This window comes from Dama dama, chromosome 23 (assembly GCF_033118175.1).
Source record: "Dama dama isolate Ldn47 chromosome 23, ASM3311817v1, whole genome shotgun sequence".
Taxonomy (NCBI): domain Eukaryota; kingdom Metazoa; phylum Chordata; class Mammalia; order Artiodactyla; family Cervidae; genus Dama; species Dama dama.
Window position 1 is genome coordinate 81,091,712 of NC_083703.1, and position 13,912 is coordinate 81,105,623.

At 48.1% G+C, this 13,912-nt stretch overlaps 1 protein-coding gene across 3 annotated transcripts in view; it reads right to left on the minus strand.

Moving 5' to 3' along the window:
* Positions 1-13,912, minus strand: part of BCAS1 (brain enriched myelin associated protein 1) — a 98,621-nt gene that overhangs the window by 26,748 nt on the left and 57,961 nt on the right. For all 3 annotated transcript variants that reach the window (XM_061127535.1, XM_061127537.1, XM_061127534.1), the window contains one exon: positions 7,447-7,623. In XM_061127535.1, the coding sequence (XP_060983518.1) occupies positions 7,447-7,623 (177 nt within the window). The remainder of the gene's footprint in view (positions 1-7,446; positions 7,624-13,912) is intronic.

Consider the following 13,912-nt stretch of genomic DNA (forward strand, 5'->3'; position numbering starts at 1 on the left):
TCTGGGGGCGGTGGGGTGGTTTGTGAGTGATCACCAGGAGGAACACAGAGAGGCCTCAGCGGAGCCATGATCACTTTCTTAGAGTCCCAGAAGTATCTGAACGGGGTGAGTAGGCGTGTGGATTCACCTGCTTCAGTGGTGGAACGGCTGGTGTTATGGTGAGATGTGTGAAGCACGGCGCTTGCACAGAGTCTGCGCTCAGTAATGGATGGGCTTTTTGCGAATGCTGGGAAGCAGCTTCATCTAGGCCTATTTGAGCTACTTAAGGCTTTTCTTAGGGAATCCCCCTGCTGTTGATGGGAATGTACCCTGGTGCAGCCCCTATGGAAACAGTGTGGAGCTTCCTCAAAAACTAAAAACAGGGTTGTTATATGACCCAGGAATCCCGCTTCCGGGCATATATGCAGACAAAATTCTAATTCAAAAAGATACATGCACCCTATATTCACAGAAGCACTATTCACAATAGTCAAGACAGGGAAGAGATCTAAACGTCCATCAACAGATGAACGGATAAAGACGATGTAGTACACACACACTGAAATGCTACTCAGTCATAAAAAGAATGAAACACTGCCGTCTGCAACGAGAGAGATGGACCTAGCGATTATCACACTAAGTGAAATAAGTCAGACAGAGATAAACATCATGTGATATCACTTATTGTGGGATCTAAAATATGGCACCAACGAACTTATCAATGAAACAGAAACAGCCTCACAGACACAGAGAGAGACCTGTGGTCACCAAGAGGGAGCAGGGGTGGGCGGGATGGATAAGAAGTTTGGGACTGGCAGATGGACACTATTACACAGAGAACAGAGAAACAGTGAGGTCCTACTCAATAGCTCAGGAGACTATATTCTAGATCCTGTGATACACTGTAACAGAAAAGAATATGATAAAGAATGTATAACATGAAAGTGAAAATATTAGTCGCTCACCTGGTCCAACCCCTTGCAACCCCGTCGACTGTAGCCCACCAGGCTCCTCTGTCCATGGAATTCGCCAGGCAAGAACATGAAGGTGGGTAGCCATTCCCTTCTCCAGCGGATCTTTCTGACCCAGGGATTGAACCTGGGTCTTCCACATTGTAGGCAGACTCTTTACCGTCTCAGCCACCAAGGACACATGTCTAATTGAGCCACTTTGCTGTTTAGCAGAAATTAACTTCAATAAAATACATTTTAAAAAACTTTTCTTGATTAATATCATGTTGCTTTTAAAATTCCCTTATATCTGGCCCAGACATATGGTTGCTCCTGAATCCCTTTGGGAGAGACATTTCTAACACTGTTCTTGGGTTATATTAGGTTCCAGCATTGGAACGGGTAACAGGATGGCGTGACTCTGTTAAAATATGTGACGACTTGCTTCCATCAGAACAGTGGCACATTGAACTTCATTAAACAAAAAGTCCAGGACATCCTACCCTCAGCCCATTGTGCCAGTATTGTGAGATCCTTATTGCTTATATTTTGGATTGCATTAATGAGCCCACCCAGCTCATAAACTTGATCAATGTGCTTCACAGTTTATTGACCAAGTTACAAATAAAAACTCTGAATAAACAGGCCTGAGGCCAGATTCCAGACACCGTCCGAAAGACAGCTTCTTGCATGTGGTTTTGATCCTCTAGTAAACATTCTTTGTTGGCCTGCTTCTCCCCATCTTGTGAACATGCCTCAGATGCAACTCTACAGAACTGAAGAAAAATAGTAATACTAACAAAGATAATAATAAAACCCCATATTATTAGGCTATGTGTTAGGCAGCAGGCTAATATATATTTTTTTGCATTAGTATTCCATGTCAGTTTGCAAAATGGAAGCAGACCCCCTGTAATTTCTAGGCCTCTGTTCCAATACCTATTAAACTTTAGCTTTTATTCTAAAACCATGCCTCCCTTTGAAGTTTGAGGTGTGTCTCTAATTTTCCTTCAAAGCTGACATCCTGGAGCTCACATTTAATGTATATCTGTAACCAGCATGGTTTCCATGTTCAATAACAATGACAGACAAAATCATCCGACAACTTCTGCTTTTTCTCCTCCTCTTTTCCACGCGGCAAAAGCCTACGGGCTGAGGACCCAGCAGGACCAGATTCCAGTTCATGATTTCCACTGCCAGGGAGTATGCTCTGGTGGAGGAAGAGGAGAGACGACTAACTCTTCCATGTTGGGAATATGTGCGGGAAGGGAGTTCAGACAGGAAGGCGAATCGGAGGGCACCGCAACTCACTTCAAAGTGAGTGAAGACAGAATGACTCCAGAATGCAAGGTCCGTCTCAGCACACCAGAGCTGTCAAGTCCCTCAGTCGGAGGAACACGATCAGGCGTGGGGCTGGTGAGCAAACACCCCAAGCGTGGGACTCTCATCCAAACCTCAAAACCAGAAACACTTCCCTCCTTTTCAACCAACTGGACATCCGGCTGTTATCTAGTGAGTTTAAATGTTGTCCAGCTTCGTTAACAACGACAAAAACCCGGTTTGAAATCTAAAGGATCTGGTTTGGACATTTATATTGCTGAGCATAAGGATCTAAACGGCACATGTACTTATCACATAAGCTTGATTTACAAGAGCACCTCTCCTTTAAAGAGCCCCGCAGTCCTTAAAGGAACATTCCCTTAAAATGCTGTCACGTGGCAGCACTTAAGCCAGCAGACAGCCTGTTGCTACTGGGTCTTCCAGAAGCACCATCGGGATCACGCGGCGGCTGTCCTGCGTTCACTGACTTCACGGTAGATCTTAAGGAAGACCTTTTCTATCAGGTCTGAATGCTTAAGGCCCGTCTTTCAAGTGCTTCCATAGTTATCCAGACCTAGGCCAGCCTTTTCTTGGTTTATTTATGTATTTTTTGGCTGCACCGTGCAGCAGGCGGGATCTTAGTTCCCGGACCAGGGATCAAACCCTTGCCCCCGGCACTGGGAGTGTGGAGTCTTAGCCACTGGCCCACCAAGGAAGCACCTATGCTGGGCTTTCTAAACTGGATCCCAGTGGACTCTGGGACTCTGGTTTTGAAACAAATAACCCATGTGAGTCAGAGGAATGTTTAAGTTCTCTTAGTCTACTTGGACCCACCCTGGCTGCCCCCTTGTCTAAACACCCGCAGCATTTGTAACCTCCACAGGTTACACATGTTACACAGATTACACAGGTTACACAGATTACACACTTGACTGTTTGGGAATGAAACTATCACTCATCAAATGCCAGTCACTTTGTATCCATATTCCAACTCCTCCCCCAGATCATGAAAGGTAGGTATCACTTCCTATTTTCAGAGCTGAGGAAAGGGAGGCTTAAAGGGTTTATATTCTTTGCTCTCGTTCAAATAGACAGTCCCTGTCAGAGCTGAGATTTGATTATGTGTCTCTTTGGCTTCAGAGCTCACACTGTTTTTCTACTTCATCATTTGTCTCCCCCAAAGGAAAGTAGGAAAAGAGCCATTTTGAAGATACTCCAAATAAATGCATCATTTACCAACCGCGTGCAGGCACACGCACACACAGGCGTGGGTGTATTAATACACATGCTGTCCCTCCGTGTGGATTTCAAGTCTTTCGATGGCAGCAGATGAGCCTGACCTTCCCTTTGCACCTCACGAGCTGGGGGCCCCAGAAGCCGCACTTGGATGTTTAGACGGTAACCAGCGATGTCGTACCGGGAGGAACGAGAGGGGCGCTGTTCCCTGAGCACTCACTCTGTCTCAGACGCTCTCCACGTAAGTGACGATTCTCGGCACAACACCGTGAGACAGACACAGTCCCTGCAGTGCAGACAGTAAGGGCTCCGAGGGGTCAAATAATTTGCCTAAAGTTACAGAACCCCATCTTCCTGATTCTGGCTGTTATGCCAACTTGCCATCCCCAAGGTTTTTTAATATCAGCTATTGCAATCTTTTCACTCAACAAATGAGGAAAAAGAAACCCAGAGTAAATAACTTTTGCGAGCACAAAAAGTCACAGAGCAAACGGTATCCCAACTACTCCGAAAGGGTGCAGTTAGTCCACATAACTGGACTTAAACATCTTTTTGGCAAGCACAACAAAATGTGCAATTAATTTCCTCAAAGGTTATTTTTGTTTATAATAAGAACTACTTTAGCAATCAAGACTATAAATCAAAATAATGTATAATTTCATACTGAGCCTGTAGGGGAAAATTTCATTTCTGATGTTCCTAATTGCAGACTTAGAGACTTCGAAATTTGTTTATTTAAAAGCTTCTCAATTAAAAGAAAGCAAGCTTAGAGTTACTGGAAATATCAGAATTTTCTAGTGTTTCTCTTTGTTCTCAAAAATTTTACAAGAATGGTTTTATAACTAAATCTTATTCTAATTTTAAAAAGACAAAGACTGCCATTTTGTTTCCTACAAGAAATAAGCTCCTCCAAGAGAATGGAAGCTACTAGACGGCAGCAAGCTGTTCGCTGATATTTTTTCAATGCCTAGGACCTGCGCGCGCGCGCGCGCACGCGCGCGCGCACACACACACACAAACAACTTAGCACAAAGACAGTGATTAAAACGGCTGTTGGATGAGTGAACGCCCCCCTCACTTCCATACGGATCTGTTTTCTCTGCATGCAAGAAGGAAAGACAAGATTAGAGGTGATTTGGTTTTTAGTTTCTCTTAGCTTCACTGTTTGTATGACCTACTAAAGAAAGAAAGCAGCTGCCGGTGGAAAAACCAGTGAGACTAAAATAACGAGCACATGAGTGCCAAGGGGTCCTGACTTATTTTCAATGGGAAGAGCCGCAATTTCAAAGAGGAACCGACCACATCTCTCATAGATGCCAAAGATCAGTAAAGATAGAGCATGGGAGGTTTTCACGTTTAGAAGCTTGCCCAGACTGGCTGGCACAGAGATGCCAGAGTGGGCCTGACCCACGCCGCAACCCTCCGCGCACGTGGGCGAGACGCGGGCTCCTCGGCTGCTCCCTGTGAGCCGCAGGGTCGGGGTTTCACCCACGGCCCTTAGTCCTCACTCATTTCCATGATGCGGGACTCTTGCATTTCACAGGCGAGGAAACCGAGGCTCGTGGAGGTGGGCTGGGACTCGGAGTCTGATGTGACTGCAGATTTTAACCCGTACGTCGGTGCTCCTCAAACTTCCACTGTTCGCCAGCCTCCCGCGTGGTCTCGGCCCCATTGTACACACCCTCTGTGGGACTTCCCTGGTGGCTCAGCGCCAAAGAAGCTGCCTGCCAGTGCCAGAGACGCAGGTCCGATCCTACGGCTGGGAAGACCCCCTGAGGAAGGAAATGGCAACCCACCCCAGTATTCTTGCCTGGAGAACCCCGTGGTCAGAGGAGCCTGGGGTCCTCTGGGGTCTCAGAGTCGGACACGACTGAGCGACTGAACGACAATGCACCGTCTGCGGCAGCTGTGGCCGAGAGGCTCCCATCTCCCTGCGGGCAGGGCAGCCTCTGAGGGTCCCGACTTCAGCGCCCACGACCTCTGCGCTCCCCCCGCTGCTCCTAGTGACCAAGCGCAGAGTTCTGGCGATCCCAACACAGGGCCCCCCGAGTGAGCTCTGCTTGGGCCCCGCTCAGCAGCGCCCTCATCCCGAGGCCTTCCGGCGCGCTCCTCCTGCCGCTCTGCCCCTCCCGGGTCCCGCAGCCTCCGCCCTCCCACTCCTCCCCACGCCCTTTCTCCTCCACAGCGGTTTTCCTCCAACAGACATTCTACACATCAGCTCTGTCTTCACGTCAGCCTCCTGGGGGGACCCCAATCTACTACTGTTTACTCAGCATTGTTACTGCTCAGTCGCTAAGTCACGTCCAACTCCTGCAACCCCACGGACTGCAGCACGCCAGGCTTCCCTGTCCTTCACCATCTCCCGGAGTTTGCTCAGACTCATGTCCATCAAGTCGGTGATGCCATCCAACCGTCTCATCCTCTCTCGTCCCCTTCTCCTGCCCTCAATCTTTCCCAGTATCAGAGTTTTTCTTTCCAAAGAGTTGGCTCTTCCCATCAGGTGGCCAAAGTATTGGAGCTTCAGCATCAGTCCTTCCAATGAATATTTAGGCTTGATTTCCTTATTAGCATTAGTACCATTAACTATGTAACTATTTCCTTGGATAATTTTTTTTTTCCAGCTGCAGCCCGTGGCATGAGGGATCCTTGTTCCCTGAGCAGAGATTGACCCCTCACCCCCTGCTTTGGAAGTAGAGTCTTAACCACCAGACGCCAGGGAGGTCCCCCTCCTTGGATTACTTTTTTAAACTAAATACATGTAACTTCAGCTTGAGCAAAATATATGTTAAGTCTTGAGCTTATTTAATGGCTAGTTTTATTTTTCCTAATATATTTTGAATAACACATATGATTATTGAAGTAAAAATGTTTGAACATGAGCCACTTAAATCTATCCCTTGCCACCACTATATGGATGTAACTTGCTTGGAAACTGTTCCCTTCATTATAGTGCTGATAAAATATTTTGTTAAAGAAAAAAGAGAGAGAAGTCAATGATAAAGGAGAATTAGGACGGATCTGCCAAGTGATATCACTCAAAGTTTTCATTAAGTATTAGTGCTTGTGTTCTGGGAAGAACCCAGAAGGGAGATTTCTGTACAATGGAAAACAAACGGGAAAAGGTTTCAGAAATCCCGCGGGATTCTGGACAAGAGAAGAAACCGAACACCCAGCGGCATCCGTACTCACCGCCTTCCTGGCACCGTGCCCCAAGACGCACAGATGTGCCATTGGAATTGCTCAATGGGCGATTCCAGCTCTATTTCACACTCCCCCTCCCCTGATCTCTTGCTCATCTTTGGCCACATTTAAAGCAGGCAAGAGCTCTGGACACGTGTGGCAGCTGAGGTTTGCTCAGCAGGAGGATCACGGAATAGCTCTCAGCGCCAGTCAGCGTGCCCACCTCGCTTCCTCGCTCGGCACCTTCACTCTACAGGGAGAACGCAGACAGCGGTTTGCGAGTTCCCCTCCCAGGACACGCTGTGTGCCTGCCCTGGTGGGGAACTGGTGGACGGCTGTGGTTCTCCAACGGGAGAGCGAGGTCTCGGGCTGCTGTCGGCCGAGCCTCTGCGGCTGGGGGAGGAAGGATGGAACGTCGCGAGGCGGTCCACGGCGCCAGGGCAGGAAGAAACCTGAGGACCCCCCCCCCCCCCCACCACCGCGCTAGAAAGAAGGCGACTCACGGAAGACCACGGCCCTCTGTCCCGAACCGGAGTCATTCCAAGAAGGAAAATTCTACGTGTTCATTTCCTTTTCTTTCCCACAAAACACATGCTTGCAACATGACAGACATTGCATTTTTCTCATGGAGTGAGTTACAAGTCTTCAGCTCAGTGGTGAGTTGAGTCAGTTTGAAGAAGAAACTCCATGCATCATTGAATACCGTGGCTAGCCAACCAGAAACCATTTCTCCAGTCATCCCGGCCCCAGGGACTCCCCTAATCTGGAGACTAGGACTTACCTTTTTCCAGAACAGTTTGCCCAGAGGCAGAGAGCTGGGGCCCCCTTTTTCCTTCGCACCCTCCTTCGCTGTTTCAGCCGATGTAGAATTCTTGGCGGCCCCCTGGGGCTCCTGGAGCTGAACGTTGGCTTTGTCTGACTTGAGGTTGGCTGAAGGGGCGGGTGACTTTTCCTCGCCCTATGAAAGTTACAAAAAATGTTAATCATCGCAGGATTTCAAAAGCGAAAGAGCTCTTTTTTACAAACATGGGCTGAGGCTATGCACGTTAAGTTTCCCCTTTCACAACTTTCTGTATTTTCCAAATATTCTATGTGGTTGTGGATTTGTGTTAAAATCTTGGGAAAAGTCCAGATATTTCTCTCTCTCAAAAAATATAGAACCATTATGTATCATATTTATGTAAGTAACACATTAGGGCTCAAGGTGAGGGAAAGCAGCGCTTGGCTGTTAGAATGTTAGTCTGAGCTGAGTCCATGGGTCTTCTTTGGACTGTGGTCTCTGCAAAAAAAATGTTTCTGAAAGTGCATCTGCAACACACTCATGTTTGTTTATGAGATAAAGATGTATTGTCTTACTGATCCAAAATCTGAAATGAAAGATGGGTTCTAATACATCTGCTTTTGAAGAGAAGTGCTCACGTTCGGCTCTCACTCTGCTTGAGAGGTCACTGCAGGCAGCGGCCCCAACCTCGCTGGCCCCAAGGACTGGTTCGCGGAAGACAATTTTCCCGCAGACCGGGGTTGGGGGCAAGGTTTCGGGATGGTTCAGGTGCATTACGTTTACTCTGTGCTTCATTTCTATTGTTATTATATTGTGATATACGATGAAATAATTTCGCAACTCGCTTGCTACTCACTCATGGGTTTTGACATGTCTGCGAGCAACTGATCTGTTGGGTCGCTGTGCGGTCGGACCTCCCTGCTGAGGGTCATGGGTGTCTGCAGCGGCTCCGCTGGCTCAGCTCCCGGGCTCAGCCCCTGCTCAGGCCGTCGGGCATGAGGCTCTCTCTCATAAGGAGCACCCCACCCAGACCCTCGCGGGCTCTAGCTTCCATGAGAGTCTGGTGCCGCTGCTGACCTGGTAAGAGGCAGAGCTCAGGCAGCCGTGCAGGCGACGGGAGTCGCTGTAAGTACAGATGAAGCTTCACTCGCCCACCGCCGCTCACCTCCTGCTATGTGGCCTGGTTCTTAGCAGGCCACGGATGGGTCCCAGCCCTCGGCCTGGTGGCTACGGACCCCTGACTACAGTCATCTGTAGTCTACAGACATCTAAAGATCTGACATCTACAGCGTTTGTGTAAGGCACTCGGGACAGAGGTTTAGGTCTGACGAGCCATCACAAGCCCCATTTCTCCACTTGTAGACGCAGCCTCCTCGTCTAAAGTAGATGCCAGTGGGTGGATGGTAACTGAGAGGGAACTGCAAACGCGACTTGTTCAGGCCCTGGGCCTCCCCGCCCCCCACCGTCTCCCCACCCCTCCTCCTTCCCTCCCCTCACTGAGCAGCCAGACCGCCGTGCAGCGCGGGGCCACCTGCCCTCCTCGGCGACTGGGCTGTTACATCCATGCTCTCACGGGGCAGGGGAAGAGCTGGGAGGTTTACAGTCTCTGGATCTCGACACAAGTGAGCACCGTGTGAAAAATTCTAACGCTGGGCTCACCTGGCCTAACCTCGTCATCGTACGCGTCTTCATTTTAACGCTCCTTGATCCAGGGGCTCATGACACAACCCTTTAAATCCCCAGGGATGTCAGATCTTTGATTACATTTTCTGATTAAATGGAAAAAAAAGTCTGAGAGTAAAAACACAGTGCGGAAACATTCAAAGCTTTCAGAGTATTTCTGATGTTGGAAAGAGTCTTAGAGACCATCCAGCCCCATGCCTGAATTTTCATGAAGCGGGAAACCGAGGTCTGTGACCCGCCTGACTAACCAGGGGCACAGTCTGGCCTTAGATCGGACTTTCCTCTCTGACCTGGCGCTCTCCCCACACTGCACAGTACCTCTCCGAAGAAAGTTCACAAATCACTGAACTTCACTGTCAGACGCAAGGCACAATATCTTCTGTACTGACTTTTTTTGATACTAAAAGGGAGTCATTTACGGAGCAGATTCTACATTTGAATCAGGAGCTAAAGGGCCAATGTATAGAAATGACTTTTGTGACAGGTGATCCTGGAATAATCCCAGTTCCATTTAAGAGTGTATAAAACTGCATAAAGCTGGGGTTTAAAATAACCTCTGCCTTGTATCAACAATGCGATCAAACTGGCTGGGCTCAGGCGGTTCTGCATTTATGCATGTTCCAAACAGTCTGGGACCCCTGGTGCTGTTTTTAGATCTAAGTGGTAATTAAATTAACGAGGACTGGTTGAAGGGGAAGTGCCCTCCACCAACTAGCTTGCTGTCTTTTTCAGAAAATAGGAAGGAGGTATTATGATGTATGCATTTACTCATGAAAAATGCGATCGACCGCCTTCTCTGACCTGTGACAGATACTGAGTCCTGGGGTGATGTGTTCTCATGAAGAGACAGAGATACCAAACAAGTAATTCCACAGGTGAACGTAAAATTTCAACTATGATAAGTGCTACAGGGTAGAGGGAAGGATTTGGTGCTAAAAAAAAAAAAAAAAAAGGAGGGGGTTGCTAAACTAGATCTACCATGACAGACGAGATCAGGCGCGTTCAGGGTGGTGTGGCCATAGACTAGATCTACCACGACAGTCAGGAAAGCTTGACCGAGGAAAGGATGCTGTGCTGTGATCTGAAGGGCGACTAGAAATTAACTGGGGGAGAGGGGAGGAGGCCCCTGGCACAGGGAACGGCGTACACCCAGAGCCCTCAGCCAGCACCAGAGGCCAGGACAGAAGCAGGAGCAGCAGGAGCGGCCAGGCACGGTCCCCACCATCAACTCCACTTCCGCTCTCCCGGGAAAATCCCCATTTGCTCGAGGGGTCTGTTTTTAGACCAAGAATCTGGGGTGAGGCGGGGCTGACCTCACCTCCATCTCTTAGCAAGCACTGTTGTTGGCTTAAGTAACTCATCGGTCCTGCTCACGTCACTACAGAACATGCTCCATCACTCAGTGGGTCCCACACTGTTTTGATTTAAATGCCGCTGCCTTGCTTCCTCTACTGGGAGGCCGTGTTACCTGCCCTTCACAGCTGCTCAGCCTGCTCAGTCAAAGCCGCATGGGAGCTACAAGAAAAAGCTTGGTTCTGGAGTTCCAGAATTCTACCAGGGCAGGTCTAGTTGCTAAGCCCACAAGACACCTCTGATTTGGCTGGTTTTGCCTCCTTCCCTCAGCCTCCTGTCTCCCTCAGCCCCTTGAAGAGGGGACTATGGTCCTAGGGAACTGGGCAAAGAGATGTCCAACTTTTAACTCTGATGTAACAGCGACAGACGGTACCGGTGCCCAGCACCATTCTAAGCCACTGAATGTTGTAACGACAGGCTGGTGAGGAAGGCAGGAATGACTGTGTCCACACTAGTGGTAAAGAAACCGCCTGCTGATGTGGGAGACACAGGAGACGCAGGTTCGACCCCTGAGTCGGGAAGATCCCCTGGAGAAGGAAATGGCAACCCACTCCAGTATTCTTGCCTGGGAAATCCCATGGACAGAGGAGTCTGGTGGGCTACAGTCCATAGGGTTGCAAGAGTTGGACGTGACTAAGCAACAGAGCATGCACGCATGCATTATAGTCAGGGGAGTTTTGGTCCCAGGTGGATAAATAAGTTGCCTGTGATTGCACTGCTAAGGGGACAGAGCTGCCCTCTGAATCCAGGGCGGGTGATCCTCAAACCTGGACCTTCAGTCCCACGTCTCCTGCATGTAGGCAGATTCTTCACCACTGAGCCACCAGGAAGCTCATACTAGATGTGCAGCAATATAACTAATGTACTAATGTAACTGTTGGCTGTGCATCTCTCTGGCCAGACTGTGTGCTCTGAGAAGGTACGAGCTGTTATGTCTTAGTCACCGTTACATCCCTATATCCCATTAGATCCTGTGTGTGACTCAAAACGGGTATTGAATAAATACCAAATTAACTGATGACGGGGATCACAGGGAGAGACCTGCGCAGCATCATGCCACGCCACGTTTCCGCCCATCCGCCCCCTCGTACCGCGCTGTAGAGTCACAGGCTGCCATGAGTCATCCTCTCCCCGCCCACACACCTCCTCGCTTCCCAGAGAAGTGTCCCAAATGGTGTTCTGCCAGCATCAACCAAATTCACACTCTTTGTTTGTGTTACGGTGGAGACTACGAAAGTTCTATCCATGTTTTTTGGAGAAAATCTCCTGAGTAGGGTTGCCAGATTTAGAAAATAACAGTGAGACCATGGGATGTCCTGTTAAATCTGAATTTCAGACCAAGAAAGGATAATTTTTTTGCCTGAGGATGTCCCAAATATTGCCTGGGACATACTTATTTTTATACTAAAAAATTAGTTGCCATTTACATGAAACTGAGTTGAACTGGGTACCTGTTATTTGTCTGACAACCTACTTGCGAAATTCTAATGTATTAGAATTGGAGGTTGCGTATCAGACGACCTTACCTTCCTCTGCAGTACGTTTTCATCTTCTTTCCACATTTGGGTGTGGAAGAGGGGAAGTGTTAGTAAGATGTAAACACTGAACCAAGAACCAGAAAACAGCGAATGTGTGGCAGAAGCGTATGAATCCTGTGAGGTGGTTGCTGACGTTCTACTGTCTAACCGACAGAGTAAGCACTGACCACACCAGAGCTGGGAAGGGAATGTTTCTGGGCGCAGCAAAGACTCTAAATCCACGTCCTTCGTGCGCACGGTCACGTTCAGCGTCTGCAGGACGTGTAACAGTTTTATGCCGAAGCATCACGTGTGATTAAGCCAAGAGAAAAAAGATTCAGATTCAGCAAAGAAACGCTGACCTCCTTATTATTTATAGCAACAAACTTATTCCACTGATTAACTCCAGGCTTCTCCATTCTTTTAAACTAAGAAAATCCTTTTTATAAGAAGGAAAATTGATCTATAAAGAAACAAACCTAGGAGTTAACGAGGATTGGTAGTCCTTATATTCTTTCAGAGCAAAACTAGAAGGTAATGTTTTATCCTGAGTTTGCTTGTATGAGGTCTTCTTTTTGGTCCTGGCTCAGAATGAACTTGAGGAGGAGGAGCATTACACCTCCCCGAATCAGGCACCAAGGTTCACTGAGAGACTCTGGCTAGTCTCCTGTTTGAGTGGCACTATTTTCCTATCTTTTTGGATGACTGAACAATCCACTGAGGAAAAGTCAAACACTTTCTGAGGCAGGAAGGTAAAACCCAATGAGGCCCACCAAACTGCCGTTAATGAGAGGAAAGAATGTCTGGGACTTGTCCCTTTAAATGACGTAAAACAACAGACAGAACGAGACTCGAGGCAAAACCTCCCTAACCTTCCGTCTGCTGGACAGAAGCCCAGCAAGCGTCGCCACTTCTGCCTCACCCAGGAGTCCTGGAGTCCTCCCCTTTCCCCACAGGCAACGAGGGCAGGAAGTGAGACCCAGGGTTTGGGGAACCCCTGGGAATACTGAGTACTGAATACTTGGGTGGTCCATGTGTGGGAGGGGAAGAGACTCCAGAACTCAGCAGGGCATGAAATGAATGTCACGAGACGGCGATCTGCCAGGGGGTGGTGGGCAGTCATATGTGTCTTAAACTTCCAAGGCTCCCTCCTCACAGAAGCTCCCTGTTTGGGAATTCAGCCAGATTCCTTTGCCCCAGTCTCTGACCCGTTCCACGAGCAGTTACCAAATTGTCTACCGCGTACGGTAGTACTGCTTTTTAATCTCCCCTCCCCCACTGCAGTATCTCTCATCTGCCCCCTTCTCTTTTTACAGAACAAAATAACCCTGTCGGGAAATCGAAGGGTGGCTTCATAACATAGCTTGTTTATGCAAATATAGATTCAGCCAGGAGAGCTTTCTGTGGAGCTCTTATTTGCATACACAGTCCAGGGACTCTAATATCCAGCTGGGGACGTTTTTAAAACAAGCTCATTCAACTTCGTGGAGAATGGTGGACATATTGAACAACTTTAGAAGCATGCTGACCCAAGTCAAGGGTCCGTTTAATTGATGGTTTTAGACAAATACTGGCATTTTCTTAGACATGAGAAGAATGAAATCTCCAAAACCGACTTCTCTGTCATCTTCACTTCTCAAGAACGTGGACACAGAGTTGGTTCTGCCTTCATTCATTGTTTGCTGTGCCTGGGATTCCACTTGGGTTCAGCATAAGTTTAGTTAATGCGGGAAGAGATGGCACAGAGCACGAGAAGAAAAAATCCTGAGGTTAGAAAAATGTTTCCCAAAGTGTAGAAAGCAGACCATTGGTGGGATGAGAGATGGCTTTGGGTTGAGCCAAGATGTGATATTAAATAATATTAAAACCGTGAAAATACTTATCCTTTTTCAATTCTCATCTTTGTAAGACAA